At 36.3% G+C, this 18,739-nt stretch overlaps 3 protein-coding genes and 1 long non-coding RNA gene across 6 annotated transcripts; all 4 read left to right on the forward strand.

The window, feature by feature from the left end:
* Positions 1–335: 335 nt before the first annotated feature.
* Positions 336–1,092, forward strand: LOC113302965 (pathogenesis-related protein PRB1-2-like). Its single transcript, XM_026551942.1, has one exon. It carries the CDS (start codon positions 393–395, stop codon positions 966–968), a length of 576 nt encoding a protein of 191 aa, XP_026407727.1. The 5' UTR covers positions 336–392; the 3' UTR covers positions 969–1,092.
* Positions 1,093–9,561: 8,469 nt separating this feature from the next.
* LOC113305035 (F-box protein CPR1-like) lies at positions 9,562–10,797 on the forward strand. The gene has a single exon (XM_026554150.1). It carries the CDS (start codon positions 9,562–9,564, stop codon positions 10,795–10,797), a length of 1,236 nt encoding a protein of 411 aa, XP_026409935.1.
* Positions 10,798–12,765: 1,968 nt separating this feature from the next.
* LOC113304003 lies at positions 12,766–13,526 on the forward strand. The gene is made up of 2 exons (XR_003337976.1): positions 12,766–12,883; positions 13,059–13,526. It is a non-coding gene; the product is annotated as an uncharacterized LOC113304003 (long non-coding RNA).
* Positions 13,527–13,888: 362 nt separating this feature from the next.
* Positions 13,889–16,959, forward strand: LOC113302434 (F-box protein CPR1-like). 3 transcript variants are annotated; one of them, XR_003336886.1, is made up of 3 exons: positions 13,889–15,243; positions 15,944–16,114; positions 16,473–16,959. XR_003336886.1 is itself a non-coding variant. In XM_026551337.1 (2 exons), exon 1 carries the CDS (start codon positions 13,987–13,989, stop codon positions 15,229–15,231), a length of 1,245 nt encoding a protein of 414 aa, XP_026407122.1. In that variant the 5' UTR covers positions 13,889–13,986; the 3' UTR covers positions 15,232–15,243; positions 15,944–16,959. The 3 variants fall into 3 exon arrangements, 2 of the variants coding, with proteins under 2 accessions (XP_026407122.1, XP_026407123.1); XM_026551337.1 differs by having other exon boundaries at positions 15,944–16,959; XM_026551338.1 differs by lacking the exon at positions 15,944–16,114.
* Positions 16,960–18,739: the final 1,780 nt, after the last annotated feature.

An 18,739-nucleotide genomic window follows, 5' to 3' on the forward strand; every position in this document is an offset into this window, starting at 1 on the left:
AATAGAGAATCTATCCTATTAACAATCTCTAGTCTCAATCACATTCTTTAACATGATGCCCTTTATTGTCTTCCCATGTGAAATTATTCCAAACCCTACTGTCCTCCTCATCATTTAAACACCATCCCCACTAATCAAAAGCTAACCTTCACTGCACCTCAGCAGGAAAATACAAGTCTCACCACTATTTCGTCACCGCGACACGCTGTGTCGTCTACGATGGATGGTTCGAGGAGCGTGGATTTTATGCAGCCAGACCAAATTTGATTCGACAGAAGTGTACTGTATCCAAACTGGTTGCAGAAAATGAATCTTAAAAATCCATGTATAAATAAACTCAAAATCTTGTTTAGAATTTATCAACCTCAACCTGAATCTCAGCAATATCTTAAATGGAGATTAAGATTTTCGTCTCTCTGGCAACCTGCAGCTTCATTCTCTTTTCTTGTTTCCTTCCTGCTTGTTCAACATTACCCGTGGCTTCAACATTACCTGTGGCGCGCGTTTCAACCATTGCATCTTCTCTTAAAGCGTCAAGTTCAAGTACCTCGAGAAAGGTAATTGCGCAATATCTGGTTCCCCACAACCGCGCTCGTATCAAGCTCGGCCTCCACCCTCTCCGATGGAGTGAAGAACTTGCAACCTTTGCGAAGAAATGGGCAAAGAAAAGGAAAGGAGATTGTGCGTTCATACATTCGAATTCGGATTACGGTGAAAATATGTTCTGGGGTAGTGGGAAAGATTGGAAACCGGCCGATGCTGTCAATGACTGGACTCAGGAAAAACGGTACTACAGTCACCGGAAGAATTCTTGTCTGATGAACCAGAATTGTTATCATTACACTCAAGTGGTGTGGAAGGAGAGTAGTTTTGTTGGGTGTGCTAGAGTTATTTGTAACAGTGGAGATACTTTGATTACTTGTAATTATAATCCTCATGGTAATGTCGTTGGTCAAAAACCGTTCTAGATATTTCATTTACTTAATTTGTTCATCATGTTCAGAGGTGGAGATGTCATCAAATGTAATTTTTATAAATTGTAATTACAAAAATAAAGTAGTAGATCTGTCTCTGTATGTTGGTTAATGGTTATAGCTGTCTCTTTGGTACAAATTTTAGATCTGTTATTCGATTTGAATTCAATGCTAACTAGAAACTAACCAACACACAGGACTATACGATGTCATACACCTGTTTCTGTGTTTGGTACTGCGCCAAATTCTCGCTTTGGTATTTGAAGTTTGACTGATCCGTAAACCAAAGCCACCATTTAATGACCAAAAATCTGCATCATACGATTAGTTGCAAAATATTTTCATCAGGGCCTAAAACTTTATTATGTGATCTGGAATTTTAGCGATTTGTATTTCAAAAGAGATTCTATATGGGAAAATTAGGGGAGACCCAATATAAATTATATTCTCGTTATCAGGCCCATAATTAATTTTGTTTATCGTGACATCCATAATTATCTCAAATTATTAAAAACGTCTGTATGACGGATTATGCATCCGTACGACGGGTTATGCATTAGGGGTATAATTGGCAACGCAACTTGGATATAACATATCTAAAAATCTGCGCCTTGGAATTTTACAAATTTTATATCGTTGGAAATTTTTTTAAGAGAGCTACGCAACGAGTACAAATAAGAATATCAAATTTTTGTTTTCCATGAAAAAATCGCAGATGATCATCATTTTAGGCAAAATTTTCGAAAACTTGATACATAACCATTATGCAGCCACCAAAAAAGATGCATAACGAATTATGCAACCATTTTCTCCACTGCATAACAAATTATGCATCTATAACAAGTTATGTAACCATTGTTTTGGTTGATTTTAGTGCGTACATAAAAAAATTGGTGTATAATGTAGTATGCATCCATATTTACGGATACATATCAGGTTATGCGTCTATTTCTCATGCATAAAAGATTGTGCAACAACTTTCTCGATGCATAATGCATTATGCAGTCTTATTTTCGGATGCATAACAGATTATGCATCTATTTTCTCGATTGCATAACATGTTATGCAGTTATTATGCTAGGTGCATAACGTTTTATGCAGCCTTTTTTTTGTTGGTTTCTGTACTAACAAAAAAGTATATGCCTAATGCGTTATGCGATCATTATGTGGATTGTACAACAAGTTATGCGAGTAAAAAATAAGGCTAGAGCTTGGATACAGAAGGATTCATATAAACAACAAAAATTAAGAACTTTCACATCCGATTCATACCCCTTCAAGATTTAATGAAACTTTACGATTTCTACTTTCATTTCCAACATCCACGCCCATAACTAGTACCACTTCTGCTGCTTTTCGCACTGCTCAAGTAGGCATTTCAGCAAACACCTTGTCTTCCGGTTATGCTGGTGCTAAAGAATATGACTTGCTTCTAAACTTCTTAAATTCCAACCTTTCCTGCAATCTTAGTCTTTACGCAATCCCATTTTAACCATTCAACCATTCATAAAATCAGTAAAACAGCAAACCCGTGTTTTCCATTTTTATCGTTAGCCACAGCAACTCCTTGACCTGTTTCCATTTTTACCGTCAGAAAACTCATGTTTTCCACTGTGAACCAGAAATCCAATTGGTGTTGGTAAACTTGAATTGTATCTCAACTTTTTGTTTTCGTATTCTTGGTTTTATAAATGGATTTGATTAATCTCACTGATTGTATCACCTCTGTTCGTTGTTACTCAGGTAAAGCTCATTCTCTTTCCATACAAACGTCATCCTTCTTCCTCCATTATTAGTCTATGGCTCTCTACTAACCCAAGCAAAAGATGGGAACTCCTTCTTTACACGCCTTTCTGGATTACTCTAGCTCTCGGAACCGTCCTTCTTTCTCCTTTATAAAACAATATCAACCAAACCATTTTATGTTTCAGGGTATACCTTCCCTGTTCACATTCAAAGAAATGTTTCGTTTTTCTTCACTTATTAATTATTTTGATCGCGACAATGTCTTTAGTTACAACGGATGAGAAATAAACTCGAAGAACCAGACAGATTTCAACATCTTCCTTCATTAAAAGAGTTTAAACTTGCGGGTATGAAAAGAAAAACAGAATATTAAAAAAGCATGGGTTTGGGAGAAATTTTCTCCCAAAAATTGGGGGGCGCGTTTTTCGCGTGTGGGTTTCACGGTAGAAAAATCTCCAAAAATGGGTCTAGTAGTAGTTTTCACATTCTAAATATGCCTGCAGTCAAAGTCAGGAATGGACGTAAGAAGGGACTAGCCTAGACTATTGCCCGTCTTTAAAAGAACTATAATTTTGGGCATACCAAAATCTTTCAAGGCATACAAAATAGTTTTCCCATCCTAGTTGACCTTATAAGGGATGTCTATTGGGTATTTCAATTACCTATATACCCTTGAACTTAAAATCAAAAAATAAACTATCCTAAACATCTCTTCTTCTTCCTCTAGCTAAACCTCCTTCCTTTTCTCTCAGATTTTTTTTTCATCACTGTAATTAATTATCGATTCGTGAAAATTCGATCATCGGTTAAATTGAACTATATAATGGATCGTACAAAGAAAAAAGCAAACGTTAGGTGTTCTAAATCCTCTTCCAATCCATGATTTAAAGAAGAAGAACCAATTGAAGATGAAGGTGTAAAAACTATAATTGAACCGGAAATTGAATCGGAAATTCAACCATTTGAAGCTCCAAATACTAAAATGAGGATAATAAGGTATTCCCTACAAACCCAGTCTTTTATTTGTTGTTTTTCATGGATTGAATGGGTTAAATTGCTAAAAACTTAGGGTTTTTGACGGTTACAGTAGCGGGTTCGGCTGATAATTGAGTTGAGTTTTGAGCCGAACTGTTCTTGAAATTTCTCCCTGAAAGTGTCTATGAACAGTTCGGCTGATAATTGAGTTGAGTTTTTAGCCGAACCCCAAAATGTGTATTGAATACGTCCCAGAACAGTGCCAGGTTCGGCTAATACCTTGCAAACCTTTCCGGCCGAACCTGAGAAGTGAAATTTACCCCAGGTGGTTTTCAGGTTCGGCTGACTCGATTAGATCACTTTCAAGACGAACATCTCTGTAAACACTTCGAAAATATTGATTTGCAGGCTCTAGGTTCGTCTAGCTCGTGTTGTTGAGTTATCAGCCGAACCTTCTCTTTGCACACTCAAGTTTTTCGATCTTGTTTTGTCCATAACTTTTTCGTCCGATGTCGGAATGACCTCATTCTTTTTGCGTTGTGTTTGTCTTTTCATTCTCTTGAAGTTGAAGATAAGATCTAATTGATTTTAATGATTTTAATATGGACCTTGGTATTCTCCATCATTAGACTTCACTTTCTTAACATTTTTAGTAATTTCCACTTTTTTTGTTTGGTTCATCCTATAAAAAGGTTGTACAATAGAAAACATAGTCCTGGTTCGCCGAACCATACCAAATCATTTTGGAAGTGATCCTTGGTATCCTCGTGAATTATGTCTACTGGATCAGGTTGATTTTCCATGGGTCCAAGCACGATCTACAAAGAATATCACAAGGTTAAACACTAGAAAGGGAATATAATAACAAGGTTCGGCGCATTCGATAATCACATTATGTGCCGAACTATAAACACTTACAGGTTTCGGCTTATACGATATCTTCAATATGTGCCGAACCACGAACAATATTTTAACCCAAAAATTAACAAATTCATGTTCGGCTCAGACGATAATCATATTATGTGCCGAACCTTGAACATAAGAGGTTTCGGATGATACGATATTCTCCATATGTGCCGAACCAGTAACAATATTTCAACCCAGAAATTAAAAAATTATGTTCGGCACATACGATTTTGGATATGTAAGCCGAATTAGTAATGATTCTATTCCGGGCTATTCAGGATGTTGTTCGGCTTACTATGAAACTTTCATATTATCCGAACTAGTGTCTAACAAAAGGGTTGGAATTGGAAATTATAGGTTCGGCGCATGCAGTAAACAGATTCAGTAAGCCGAACCGTTCATCAATTGGTAGATTCGGCTCATAGATGTGAGCCGAACCTCAACCTGTTTCGCCGAATCATGATTCAAAAAACCTAACTTTTGATAATTGAGAGCTATAGAAGTGAGATTAAGTATAGGATATAAGTGTATCTGTGTATTAGAAGCATTGGGTTCCTCATCAATGTCTTCATCATCAGGATTTGGCTCATAAAAATCATCATCTTGAGTTTGTGTTTGAGTTTGAGCTTGAGTTTGAGTGGGTGTAAAATCATTCTCATAATCTAAGAAATCAGCCATTTCTGGATCATTGTTGTAGTTGATATGTATTTTCCTAGGTTTTTTAGATGAATGATGACCCTCCTCATCCTCCATTGAATCAAGAATTAGAATTTTCTCACTTTCTCCTTCTCTTTCTCTCCTTCTTAACCAAATCAAAACTTTGATTTTTTTTTTCCTCAAATTTTTCATCTAAACAACTCTTATAATTCTGAAAATTATTTTAATCACTAAACAAAATATTTAATCACTAATCAAGATTATTAACACTAATACATAAAGGGCATATTTGCCATTAAATTTTTTTTGGGTTAACGGGTTATCTGATTTTGCTATTTCACAACCTTTTTTGTCTTCATTCAGTATGCCTTGAAAGATTTTGGTATGCCCAAAATTATAGTTCCTTTAAAATTGGCCCAAAATGTCGAATTTTCTGCCTAACCCAATGAATAAACTAGGTAGCCCATTTAATTTTGTTGAGCAAGCCTGCTACCGTTACCAGCCCATTGGAGAATTGTTTTCGAATGAAAATCATAAGTTTACCGCTAAGCCCACTACCATTACTATGTCATATGACTCGTATGTTATTGAATCATTGATCGATCAGATGACAAATTTAAATACCTTAAACTATTACTCAAATATCTTATTTTTATTTTTGTATAAATATAGTTAACAGCTAATCAAGAAGTATAATCTTGCGTCCGTCCCTAATCAAAACTTGTTTAAGAATCTGAAATAGTCCTTAAGGGCTCAAATTTGTTTTGTAATTAAAAGATTTTACCACAGAAATCGCCTCATAACTAAAAATTTGCCATTTATTTAACAATTGCATGTCAGAAATCTATACAATCAAAAATCACTTAAGTTTCATACATTAACCCCAAAAAGTTATTGTTACATGCGATTTATCCATGGGCTAACATCTAGCCCATAACCTATTTGATAATTGCAACCCAAATTGTTTGCTCGATAACTTAGGATTTTAAATATATATGATAAATGTATTTTTCGAAGTTAGCAAAGATCTAATATTTTCCAACTCATGATCGGTGTCTCTCATAGTGTGACAACTAGATTAGCTAGAACTCATTCATGTACTTGACTAATATAGTCACTAAGTAAATGCAAACCTCTAGGAGCAGAAAGCATATAGGATTTGATGTCATAAATTATATAGAAAATCTATATTGTAGGATATTGCCTTGAGTATCAAGAATATGGTTGAACAATAAGATCATATTAGAGTTTGTTATCACGATTTCAAATATTATGTCGACATTTACGAACATTCCCAATCTAACTTGTGCTCATCTAGATGTTTGGAAAACCCGTGACCATAACAATCATCGAAAATTTAAAAACAAGTTAGATACAGTCAGCATGGATCCTGGGATCGATCCTTGCCACAAGGGATAGGTTTTATTCAGGGTCAGTCCTAGGTAGGATAGGTCACGCATGTAGGGTCCCTTTTCGATTATGAAACAAGTTTCACAATTTTATTAGGGGTATTGTGATCAGCGTCGTGGACGTGTTGGACGTGTCCTAAACGGATTAAATCTTTCCATCACCCTAAGGATTCTGAAATGAGCTTCATAACGGAAGCTTGATCTTTTCCATCTCCGCCATTCCCCGAGAGATCGTGCTATAACTTCATCATTGGTTTCAACCCTCAATCGATATTGATTCACAAGATAAGTTAACTGGACGAATTCTTCAATGTGTTTGTTTATTGAACCAACTCGGCAGAAAAAAATCAACGGAGTGACGGTTATTTGGGTTACCGATGTCGGCGTAGAATTTTTCGTGAATTCTCCCCAAATAACTCATACTCATTATGCCTCCTTGCCTACGTTCTTCTCTTCGTCTCGGATAAAATCGAACATAGCGCCTACATAAAGATAAATCTTCTTCTATCGTGAACTCCGTAGGATTAATGAATGGTTGGGACATTATGTTGAAGATGATGTTGAAGAGAGTTTAAACGTATTTGTGTTCCATAGAGGGTAAAAGGATACCATCCTTATATACATTTTAGAGTACCAACGGCTCCATTTTGTAGATGACCGACTACATAATCGGTAGATTAACAAGTTAACCTAACTTCCGATTATAAAGTTGCCCAAATTTTGTTTTTGCCGGAATATCAATTTTTTCGAATTTGGGAACTAGAGTAATCGGTAGGTTAATTAGTTAAACTTACGTCCGATTATAAAGTTGCCACAAATTTTGTTTTTGCCGAAATCACCAATTTTTCGAATTTGGGAACTACTATAATCGGTAGTTAAATAAGGTACTTTAACCTCCGATTATTAAGATGCCCCAAATTTTGTTTCTGTCAAAATCTCAATTTTTTCGAATTTAGGAACTTTCCATAACCGGTAGTTTATGAAGTTATTTATGAACTTCACCTATCTACCGATTGCTAACAACCAAACATTGAGAATACTAGTTAGTAATCGGTAGATAATATCACTTTCTTAACTACTGATTGTATGAAGGTACTTTGGTAATCTCAGCAAATTTGGACATCTCATAACCTTGTCTATGGATTGGGAACAAAAAAATCGCCCCTAATTCTTTCAGTGTAGCCCCAATGACGCTAGGCTTTTTAATTATACATATGTGCCTATATTCCGGAAACTAGCAACTCTAGAATGGGACTTCCAAGGTCGATTATTAATGATTTTCTGATATTGGTGTTATTTAATTTTGTAGGTGGCATTCCCATTGTCTGTTTTGTTTTCAGTATGAATATGTATCTTAGTAATTTTGTTCTTCTGTTTCTTGCTTTCTCCTTGTAACCTTGTGCACTGTATTAAGGCATGCTAACATTGGCTTCTGCGTCATGTGATCCTTGGAGCATCAATAAAACTATGTAGATGTATGAAACTTTTGTATTTTGATCATACCCGCAGACCAGCACAAAAATTACAAAAATGCAAGAACATTAAAAGAGTCAAAAACTAATTCCTTGACATCATTTGAAATTAGATTCTGTAGCATGCATCCATATCTGTCTGTCCTTTTTTTCTTCATTCACTATTCTTTTTTTGTTTCTCGTTATTGTAATTCATTGATTTGTTGAATTATTTTACAGATAACCACGATATTTTCGAGAATTATCTGAGATCTCACCACTAACGACAATTATTGCCAGCAATGGAAAATATGCACGCAACGCTATGAAAGCACAATATGAACCTCTTCGAGACAGTCTGTGACACTGGTCTAAGAAGCAAGTGTTTGCTTGGGATTATGAACAGGGTTATTAGTTTTTGTTGTTGATTGAGAATGGACATTTTAGTTGGCATCGCTCTGTAAGGAAGTTTTTGGAAGGAAGTTTCCTGGTTTGGTTTTAGGGAAGAATCCCAAACTAGGAAAGTAACTTTTTGGATTCCTAATCAAGTTTTATTTCCAGAATTTGACTCGTCTTGTATATAAATCCTTTGGTTGCTTTCTCAGTTTAAACACTTTTGAAAGAATATAATCAGCAGAAATCCCATCTTCTTGCAATGTCAATTTTAAGTCTTCCAGAAGAGATTCAAGATGCAATCTGTATGAAATTGCCAGCAGATTCCATCTCAGCCTGCAGGTGCGTGTGCGAGTATTGGTATGCTTTACTTTCTGCCCCTAAATGTGTCGGCAAGCAGCAAAACAGGCTTCCACCAAAGGTTATGATGAAGATCTTTGCGAGATTACCAGCTATTGACATAATAACTACTTGTTGCCGTGTATGCAAGTATTGGCATAATCTGATAACAAAAGATTGCATTCTTCCTCCTTATTGGTCTAAATTCCGTCATTACAATTATATTTATTCATAACTTCTTTTGGATGTACTTCATTATTTTGGTAATGTGTCGATTTTCTTTTAAGAGGTTTTCGGCCCATGCCCTCTCCAATTATTGTTCTCCACATTACTTTTTTATCCCAGTGAATTTCATAAGATAAAATATTAGACGGGCTTAATCCCTGAGGGTACATGAGTCAAAAAAGACTATAACTTGAGCCGAATATTTGTTCACTAGCCAAAAGAGTTAAGAGGGTGTTTAATATTAGGAGCAGCATTAATCCCCCTTCCCCCCTCCAAAAAAAAAAAAAAAAAGGAAAAAAAAGTTAATTTTCATTTTCAAATTTTGTTCCTAACGTAATTCAGAATTTTTTACTTATCGAAAGCTATGCCAGAGAACCAACAACAAAATAAACAAAGGAGTGGCCTCCTCGCTGCAAAAGCCAATACCTTTTCATTTCCACTTGTATCAAGTCAACCTCTCTAGCTCTGAAGTGAAATTTGAAAGAAATGTCAATGTGGAGACTTCCGGAAGAGATTGAGGTAGATATTTTTCTCAAATTACCAGTGAATTCAATCTTAGCATGTAGATGTGTGTGCAAGCCATGGTGTGGTCTACTTACTAAACCTAAATTTATCAAGGATCACCTTGATCTTACAATTCAAAGTAACAATAATAACAATCCTAGACTCATGTTTGGTCAATCTCAGTATGATCAAGGTAAGAACCCTATCATTAATTCCGTAGATTACAAATCAATTTCATCATCATCATCATCATCAGCTTCAGATTTCCCAGAAATGAAAGTTGTTTCGATGGAGTACCCATTTGAAAAAATAAATACTAAAGCTATTGTATTTCTGGGTTCTTGCACTGGATTGATATGCTTGGGTGTTTCTAACAATGGAACGAGTATTAATGAGAAAAACTGGATTTGTATCTGGAACCCATCAACTGGTGAATATATAGATATCAAATTGCACATATTGGAATTTCGGGAGAAAGCAAGCTACTGTTACAGATATGGGTTTGGCTATGGCAGCAACATCGATGATTACAAGTTAGTGCAAATTTCTGGTTATGATAACTGTTGGAGCCAAATTGTTAAAGTATGTACGATAGGATCCAAGTGTTGGAAAACTATTCAAAGCAAACACCCTTACGTATTTTCTGGTCAGCTGCACGAAAATCTTCACGGGGTGTTTATTAATGGTGTTCTTCACTGGTCAGGTGCTACGAAAGCCACTTTTGGAATCACTGGTAAACATATAGTTTGTTTTGATATTAACGAAGAGAGATTCATGGATATTCCATTTCCTGAAGAAACTGTGCTACCTCTACAACAACATCAGGAAACGTATAGAGAAGTAGGGGTGTTGGGAGACTGCCTTTGTGTAGTGTTTTCTGTCATAGGTACCCGAACGGATGTATGGGTGATGCAAGATTATGGAGTAAGAGAATCTTGGACTAAAATATTTACCACTACCCAGGAAACAATGACCAGAGATCGGTTTTTGAAGCCGATATGGTCTTTTGAAAATGGTGACATTCTAGTTCATTCTTGCGGACAGTCGAGTTTATGCAATCATAATAATGGAAACACCACTAGAAAGGTTCTATTTGATGGTATTAATATGGGAAGGTATCCAGAAAGTTATGTGGAGAGCCTGGTTTCTCTTAAATCGAGAACATATGTGAAGAAAAGGATTACAAATGGAAATAAGGAGTCTAGCGACGAAGATTGAGTTGATAGAAATGAACTTTTGAGTTGTTTTTTTTATGATGTATATTTCTTTTCTTATAGTGATGAAGGACATGATTTTTCTGCAATACTGCATTAATAGTATTGAAGTTAGATGAAATTGGCCAGGTACACGTTGGCTAATTTGAGTATTTTCTTTTTTGATTCAGGGTTCGCCTAAGGACCTGCTGTATCCGAGGATCCAGCCATTCAAATAGCTGTGGAATGGGCTAGAAAAAAGAAGGAAAGGGAGGTGGTGATTTGAGGAAGTTCTGGACAGAATGAAGGAAAGTAATAAACTTTATGATTCCTAATCAAGCTGTATTTCCGTCTTTTGTTTAGCTTTTCGGCAAAGCTATTTCCGGATATATTTGGCAAGTAACCTTGTTTTAGGTAATTTGAAACCCTTATTATATTTAATCCCTTAGTTTGCTTTCTCAGTTTCAATCGTAAGACTTGTTCTTACACCTACCATTGCAATCAGACAAGTCCACTTTTACCTAAGACTTTGGACGTGCCCTCCACAAGAATGTTGTTTTTCTCATACCAAATTTGGACGTGCGTGTTTGTAAAATAGATCGAGGGAGGGATGTCATGGTAGATTGGTAGTTGATATCATCCTAGGTAGCCAGCTAATCTTTATCAATTCCCAGATAATCAATGTAATATTTGTATGACCATCACAGCTGGGAGGATGTTTTAGCACAATATCTTTGACCGACACACCGCATAAAATATTGAAACTGTTACAGAAACAAAGCCATGACAGTGAACATCATTTTTGTACTAGTAGGATTGGAGTCCGTAGAAAAGTCTTCAGTTTCCATAGGTCACGAACCCACAAAAACGGTTTCCGAATTCAAGTGCAACTTGGAATGAGGAGTTTAAATCGCCAACAAAGTTATTGAACAATTAGAAGTTCTTTGAGTATCCGGTAGGGGTAAAATATCGCACATGCAGTTATCACGCGAAGCGGTGCATTATAAGGGGGGGAAATCACTCGCATATAGCATATTCCGGATGACGAAACTGATGAGGTCATAAAGTCACGAATAAAGTGTGGAAGTGGTGCGAAGTTAAAGAGCGCGTGCAAGAAGACCCAACATAAGTGTGCGAGAACATCGCACGTCAAATCCAAAAATATGGGTTTTATTAGCTGTTTTCCACTACGTAAAATTCCTATATATATGACCAACTACCACTGTGTTGAGAGAGATCTTTGGAGAGTTGAGATATAATTTTAGGAGAGAGAAAGTTATTTGCTCCCCAAGTGAGGATTTTATCTTCTCTCTTTATATTGATTTCTAAAACTTAATTAAATTCTTATAAATGTTCTTCATCATGATTTCATAGTTTAGTCGATAGACTATTCAAGGGGTGTAGTTGTGGGATATCCTGCAACTACATATCCATTGGTTGAGTTCAAATTTTATTATTACTGAAGAATAAGCATGTGAAATTTGACAATTCTAAATCATCAACATCAATGAAATATATTTGGATGTTCCAAAGTAACCGATAACAGTAAAATTGTGGCAAAATAGATTAGAGCTAGGAAGTGGACTAGGGGCGGCTCATGAAGTACTATCCCCACTCCACCCAATTCTAAACACAAGAGATATGTGTGTTTGGTATTCGAGATGGGAGATGGCCGGCCAAACATATTTTTATTTTGAGAGAATTATGCTGGCAAATTCGAAGTAAAGAATATAGATGTTACATGACACCCATTACACTAGCGAAATCAGTCGCACAAAGGTTATAGCCTTATAGGACGTGCCCTCCACACAAAATAGATCAATGGAGGGATCTCAAGAAAATATTGAATCAATATCATATCTTGGCTAATCTGTGTATAGTTGGCAGATAATTTAATTTAAAATTTGTACTATCCTAAATATTATGCATTACGGACCTTATGGTGCCTATAAATAGATGTGTACATATATGATCATCCCTAACATCTAAACAAGTACAAATTAAAAAAGAAGAAGAAGAAGAAGTGGTATCTTTCTGATCAATCATGGCCAAGATCAGTATCTTTCTTTGCTCCTTCATTGTTTTGATTGTCATGTCATCCTTTGCGTCGAGTAAGTACATATATATGTATATATGACTTCATCGTTTGTTTATTTTCTTTGATAATACTAATAGCTTTTTCCCTGAAACAGTGGTAGTAATATTTGGTGTTTTTGTTAGCAATTAATGATTGTACAAGATTAATAGACCTTTCAATTGTAATAAAAATTGTACCTATAATTTCAGATATGGGATCGGCAAAGGTGTGCCCAGTACCCACCTTTCTACAAACAGGTTACCCTAATGGTGAAGTATGCGCAAGTCAATGTCCCGGTTTTTGTAATCCCATTTCTAGAGAAGACCCTTCTGTTCCTTCATTTTTCACTTGCTTTGAGGGCTTTTGCCAGTGTTGCGCTGTTCCACCTATTGATGATTAGATCCCCTATTGGGCCTCTTGGGGTTCTTGGTACTTACTACTTGGGATGCATCGTATTGAGTTATTGTTCACTTGATTTGATTTGGCTTGAGCACTGTGGTCCTTGTTGTATTCAACATTATGTAATTAATCTATCAGCGTGTGTTATTCGTGACATTTTGTAATTTTCATATGACGCAATTCTGGGATGCGTCATTACATGAGATGAAACATCATTTTGAGTTTGTATTGCCTGCTCTACGATGCGTCAGTAATTACAATGATTGTTTCATCTTGAATCTGCGATGGACACTTGACACAAGTGATGCATCTTATCGCGCAATTCACACTTTTGGAAATGCTTTGCCCGTACGTCATTGACAAAATGATCTCGTACTTGTGATGCATACTTTGTAAAGTGATTATGATGCAAAGGCATCGTTATGATGGTCCCTTACCAAGAAATGCGACATTCACGAAGTTTTTTTAACTGTGCAAAATGGGTAAACATGGGTAAATTGGGCTAAAATAAGAAATATTGGGCATGGAAACCAGATGGGCTGGGTGGGCCCCACCCTTCCATGTGGCTCCCCCCATTCCTCGAATCCTTCCTACTAAAAAGTAAAAACCCCGAATTCCCCCAAATCCCTATTCTTGAAAACCCCGAAATCCCAATTCTTTTTTCTTGAAAACCCTAGTTCGCGATTCCTGATTCCGTAAAAGACAATCAGCAGAAATCTCATTTTCTTACAAGAAGCTATGTCGATGTCAAGTGTTCCAGAGGAGATTCAACTTGAGATATTTATGAAATTACCAGCGAATTCCATCTTAGTCTGCAGGTGCGTATGCAAGATTTGGTATAATCTTCTCTGTAATCCTAAATTTGTCAAGAATCATCTGATTCATACAAATCAAACCATGAAACCTAGACTCATCTTAAGTCAAACAGATCGTTGGTCAAGTAAGAACCCTATTGTTTACTCTATTGATTATGATTCAGTATTGTCATCATCGTTATCACTCTCGGTATCAACATTATTATCACTGTCAATGCCAACATCTGATGAATGTGCATGTATTGGAGCTGTTAGGATGAATTATCCATTTCAACACGAGAGTATTTTTTCCTTTAGAGTTTTGGGTTCTTGTAATGGCCTGATTTGCGTAAGTATGGATCGTCGAATTGGTATGTACTTATGTATTTGGAATCCAATAACTGGTGAATATAAGGATATATCACCACCCCAGTTTGATGACCCAATTCCTGGGGAAGCTTTTTATAAAATTAGATATGGATTTGGCCATGATTGCGTTATTGATGATTACAAAGTAGTGAGCATTTGGGGTGATGTAGAGTCTCCTGGTAATTGTAAAATGCAAGTATATACATTGGGATCGGATTCTTGGAATTACATTAACAACGCCATCCCTTACTATTTTCCTCCTTCTACAACATCTTGTGGTATGCTTTTCCGTGGAGCTCTTCATTGGATTGCAGTCCCTGAAGTTATTGTTTCTTTCAATGTTAGCAATGATAGCCTCATGGAGGTGCCTTTTCCAGAGGTAATACCGCCCGAATATGGGGAAGAATTGGATACAGGTGTAGGTGTGTTGGGAGACTGCCTAAGCTTATGCGTCGCTGTTGTTACGGAACACGTCCGATTTGATGTGTGGGTGATGCAAGAATATGGAGTGAGAGAATCTTGGGCTAAACATTTTACCATTACTGATGACCAAGTATCAGTAAGAGGGTCTACCTTCTTTAAGCCAATCTGGTCTATTGAAAATGGTGAGATTCTAATAAATACTGGACAGGGTTTAGTTTTATATGATCAAACTAATGGAAGAGTTAGAAAGGTGTACTTCCCTGCTACTGCTATGAGAAGGAATCTACATGGTTTAGCGGAGAAAGTAGGGAGTTATGTGGAAAGCATAGTCCGGCTCGGATCTGGTACTTATGTGCCAAAAATAACTGGAAATCCAAAAATGCAGAAGTCCAGTTAGATCATAATTGAGGTAAAATAATGTCTTATGCATTTTTTTTTTATCGTTGCGATCGTTTTGCACCTACTCTATCTAAGTAGAATTTGTTCTGGTAGATTTTGTATGATTTTCCATTTTTTTTTCCATCACGCAATATCTATGTTTAATTTGGCTTCGAGTAGCTCGTTGATTAATTATGGAACTGTTTTGATTTAAAATTCAATTCAATAGTTGTATCTTTTACTATAAGAGAGTAGTTGCTCCTTAAGTTAAATTTGGTCGTAAGGATTTGGTCGTAAGCTTTCTGAGGCCGACTGTACTGTATGAAATTGACCATCTTAGACTCAAAATGGTTTTGAGTCGAGCCACCAAATCTTAATGGAACTAGCATGAGCTAGACGAATATATCTTGTCTGTAACATTCCAAATTTTTATAACATGGGGTAGAAGAGCATGTCCAAGTGCACATAAGAATCTCTAAAGCTGTGTATGCTTACATAACTGATATTAGTACGTTAGTCAGGATTACTTTTCCCAAGGAGTGTTATTGATTTCTAATGGAAAAAAAAATCTGCAGCGAAACTTCTTTCATATAGTTATGTTTGATTGTCTTCTCATTAGTTTATTTCGATTCACTTTGAACTTAAGATTGAAGTGTAACCTTACTATCAATGTCAATTCTGAAAGCCAAAGCTTGATGTCCAATGATCTTGGCATCACTTGCTGTTTGCAGGTTGCATACACTCTGGTTTTGCTTTCAATCGGGACTGATTTGCAGTTTAGGAGCATCTTTCTCTCTTGCTCTCGTTTGCATCTCTTTCTTTAAGCTCTTCCATAGAATTACCACTGGATTTGTATAGTACCTGTTTATTGAAAATAGCATGAGTTGGATGAAAGTGTCTGAGTACGCATCGCATCTTTATATTTACATCTGCCCTTATAACATTTTCTTTTTTGAAATAAGATCAGCAGAATCCTCCCAACCTTTAGAGCATCTATAAAAATATGTAGACATGTGAAACTTTCGTATGTTGATCATACACGCACACGAGCACAAAAATGCAAGAACATTAATAGAGTCAGAATTATCATTATTGCAATCACTTGGATTTCACATAGAATCAGTTTTGTGCAGTAAATAAAGTAATGCCTCGAGGTCATTTGAAAATTAGATTCTGTAGCATCCATATGTCTGTCCTTTTTTCTTCATTCACTAATTTTGCTTGTTTCTCGTAATTATAACTCATTGAATTATTTTACAGATAACCACGATAGTTTTCGAGAATCATCCGAGTCCTCATTGCTAAAGACAATTATCGCCAAGAATGAAAAATATTCTCCCATCTTCTTAGCTATGGCAATGTCAAGTCTTCCGGAAGAGATTCAAGATGAAATCTTTATGAAATTACCGTCAAATTCCATCCGAATCGGCAGGCACGTGTGCAAGAAATGGTATGCTGTACTTTCTGACCCTAAAATTGTCGACAATCCTATCCATAAGCTTCCTCCGAAGGTTATGATAGCGATCTTCGGGAGATTATCATGTGATACTGTGGAACGTTGTTATTGTGTATGCAAGAACTGGCATAATCTGATAAGAAACGAATGGTCTAAATTCCATCCTTATGCCAGAGTAAAAGAAGGGTAAAGCCCATCATTAAGGCACAGTAAAATACATCATTCATTCAAGAACGGTCCAACAGCTGATTTTGCTTTTTATGATTATAGTTATGCATAACCTCTTCCGGATGTACTTCGTTATTATCGTAATATGTCCGTTTAAATTGTTTTGAGAGGGTTTCGTCTATGCCCCCCTCCGATTATTGTTCTCCATATTATCTTTTTTATATCGGTGATTCAATTTCATAGAATACTTCGACTTTGAAATGTATTAATGGGCTGAAGCCGAACCTTTGAGGGTACATGATGAATCGGAAAACGAGAAAAAAAGAACCATAATATTAGGCATACCAAAAACTTTCAAGGCATACAAAATAGTTTTCCCATCCTAGGTGACCTTATAAGGGGTGTCTATTGGGTAGTTCAATTACCTATATACCTTTGAACTTAAAATCAAAAAATAAACTATCCTAAACATCTCTTCTTCTTCCTCTAGCTAAACCTCCTTTCTTTTCTCTCAGATTTTTTTTTCATCACTGTAATTAATTATCGATTCGTGAAAATTCGATCATCGGTTAAATTGAACTATATAATGGATCGACAAAGAAAAAAGCAAACGCCAGGTGTTCTAAATCCTCTTCCAATCCATGAATTAAAGAAGAAGAACCAATTGAAGATGAAGGTGTAAAAACTATAATTGAACCGGAAATTGAATCGGAAATTCAACCATTTGAAGCTCCAAATACTAAAATGAGGATAATAAGGTATTCCCTACAAACCCAGTCTTTTATTTGTTGTTTTTCATGGATTGAATGGGTTAAATTGCTAAAAACTTAGGGTTTTTGACGGTTACAGTAGCGAGTTCGGCTGATAATTGAGTTGAGTTTTGAGCCGAACTGTTCTTGAAATTTCTCCCTGAAAGTGTCAATGAACAGTTCGGCTAAACCGTAAATGTCAATTTCTAGCCGAACCCCAAAATGTGTATTGAATACGTCCCAGAACAGTGCCAGGTTCGTCTAATACCTTGCAAACCTTCCCGGCCGAACCTGAGAAGTGACATTTACCCCAGGTGGTTGTCAGGTTCGGCTGACTCGATTAGATCACTTTCAAGCCGAACCTCTCTCTGTAAACACTTCGAAAATATTGATTTGCAGGCTCTAGGTTCGGCTAGCTCGTGTTATTGAGTTATCAGCCGAACCTTCTCTTTGCACACTCAAGTTTTTCGATCTTGTTTTGTCCATAACTTTTTCGTCCGATGTCGGAATGACCTCATTCTTTTTGCGTTGTGTTTGTCTTTTCGTTCTCTTGAAGTTGAAGATAATATCTAATTGATTTTAATGAGTTTAATATGGACCTTGGTATTCTCCATATTTATTAGTCTTGTACGTGCAATCCAATATAATAACTTGTGGGAAGCATAGAGACAATTGGGCGCATTCCGGGTGGGCAAGGAAAAGGTGTGTGACTACGCTCACAAATCATTTCAAACTGATCCCATCGGCTTTGTTTTCCTTTAACTAGTACACAATTTATCTTCATCGCGTGTTCCTCAAGCCAATCCAGAACTTCTGGTTTAGTTTTCCATATCTACGTTCATTCCAAAACAAGTAATTTGTAAGAAAAACTTTGGAATATTCCGAAAACATTAAGGAAAACAAAAGGTTCTTACATATCAAATCATTTTGGAAGTGATCCTTGGTATCCTCGTGAATTATGTCTACTGGATCAGGTTGATTTTCCATGGGTCCAAGCACGATGAATATCACAAGGTTAAACACTAGAAAGGGAATATAATAACAAAGTTCGGCGCATTCGATAATCACATTATGTGCCGAACTATAAACATTTACAGGTTTCGGCTTATACGATATCCTCAATATGTGCCGAACCACGAACAATATTTTAACCC

The sequence above is a fragment of the Papaver somniferum genome, chromosome 8 (genome assembly GCF_003573695.1).
Source record: "Papaver somniferum cultivar HN1 chromosome 8, ASM357369v1, whole genome shotgun sequence".
NCBI classification, from domain to species: domain Eukaryota; kingdom Viridiplantae; phylum Streptophyta; class Magnoliopsida; order Ranunculales; family Papaveraceae; genus Papaver; species Papaver somniferum.

Bases quoted from the DNA above. Each gene is read 5' to 3' on its own strand.
- LOC113302965 (XM_026551942.1), top strand. From the start codon at position 393: ATGGAGATTAAGATTTTCGTCTCTCTGGCAACCTGCAGCTTCATTCTC.
- LOC113305035 (XM_026554150.1), top strand. From the start codon at position 9,562: ATGTCAATGTGGAGACTTCCGGAAGAGATTGAGGTAGATATTTTTCTC.
- LOC113302434 (XM_026551337.1), top strand. From the start codon at position 13,987: ATGTCGATGTCAAGTGTTCCAGAGGAGATTCAACTTGAGATATTTATG.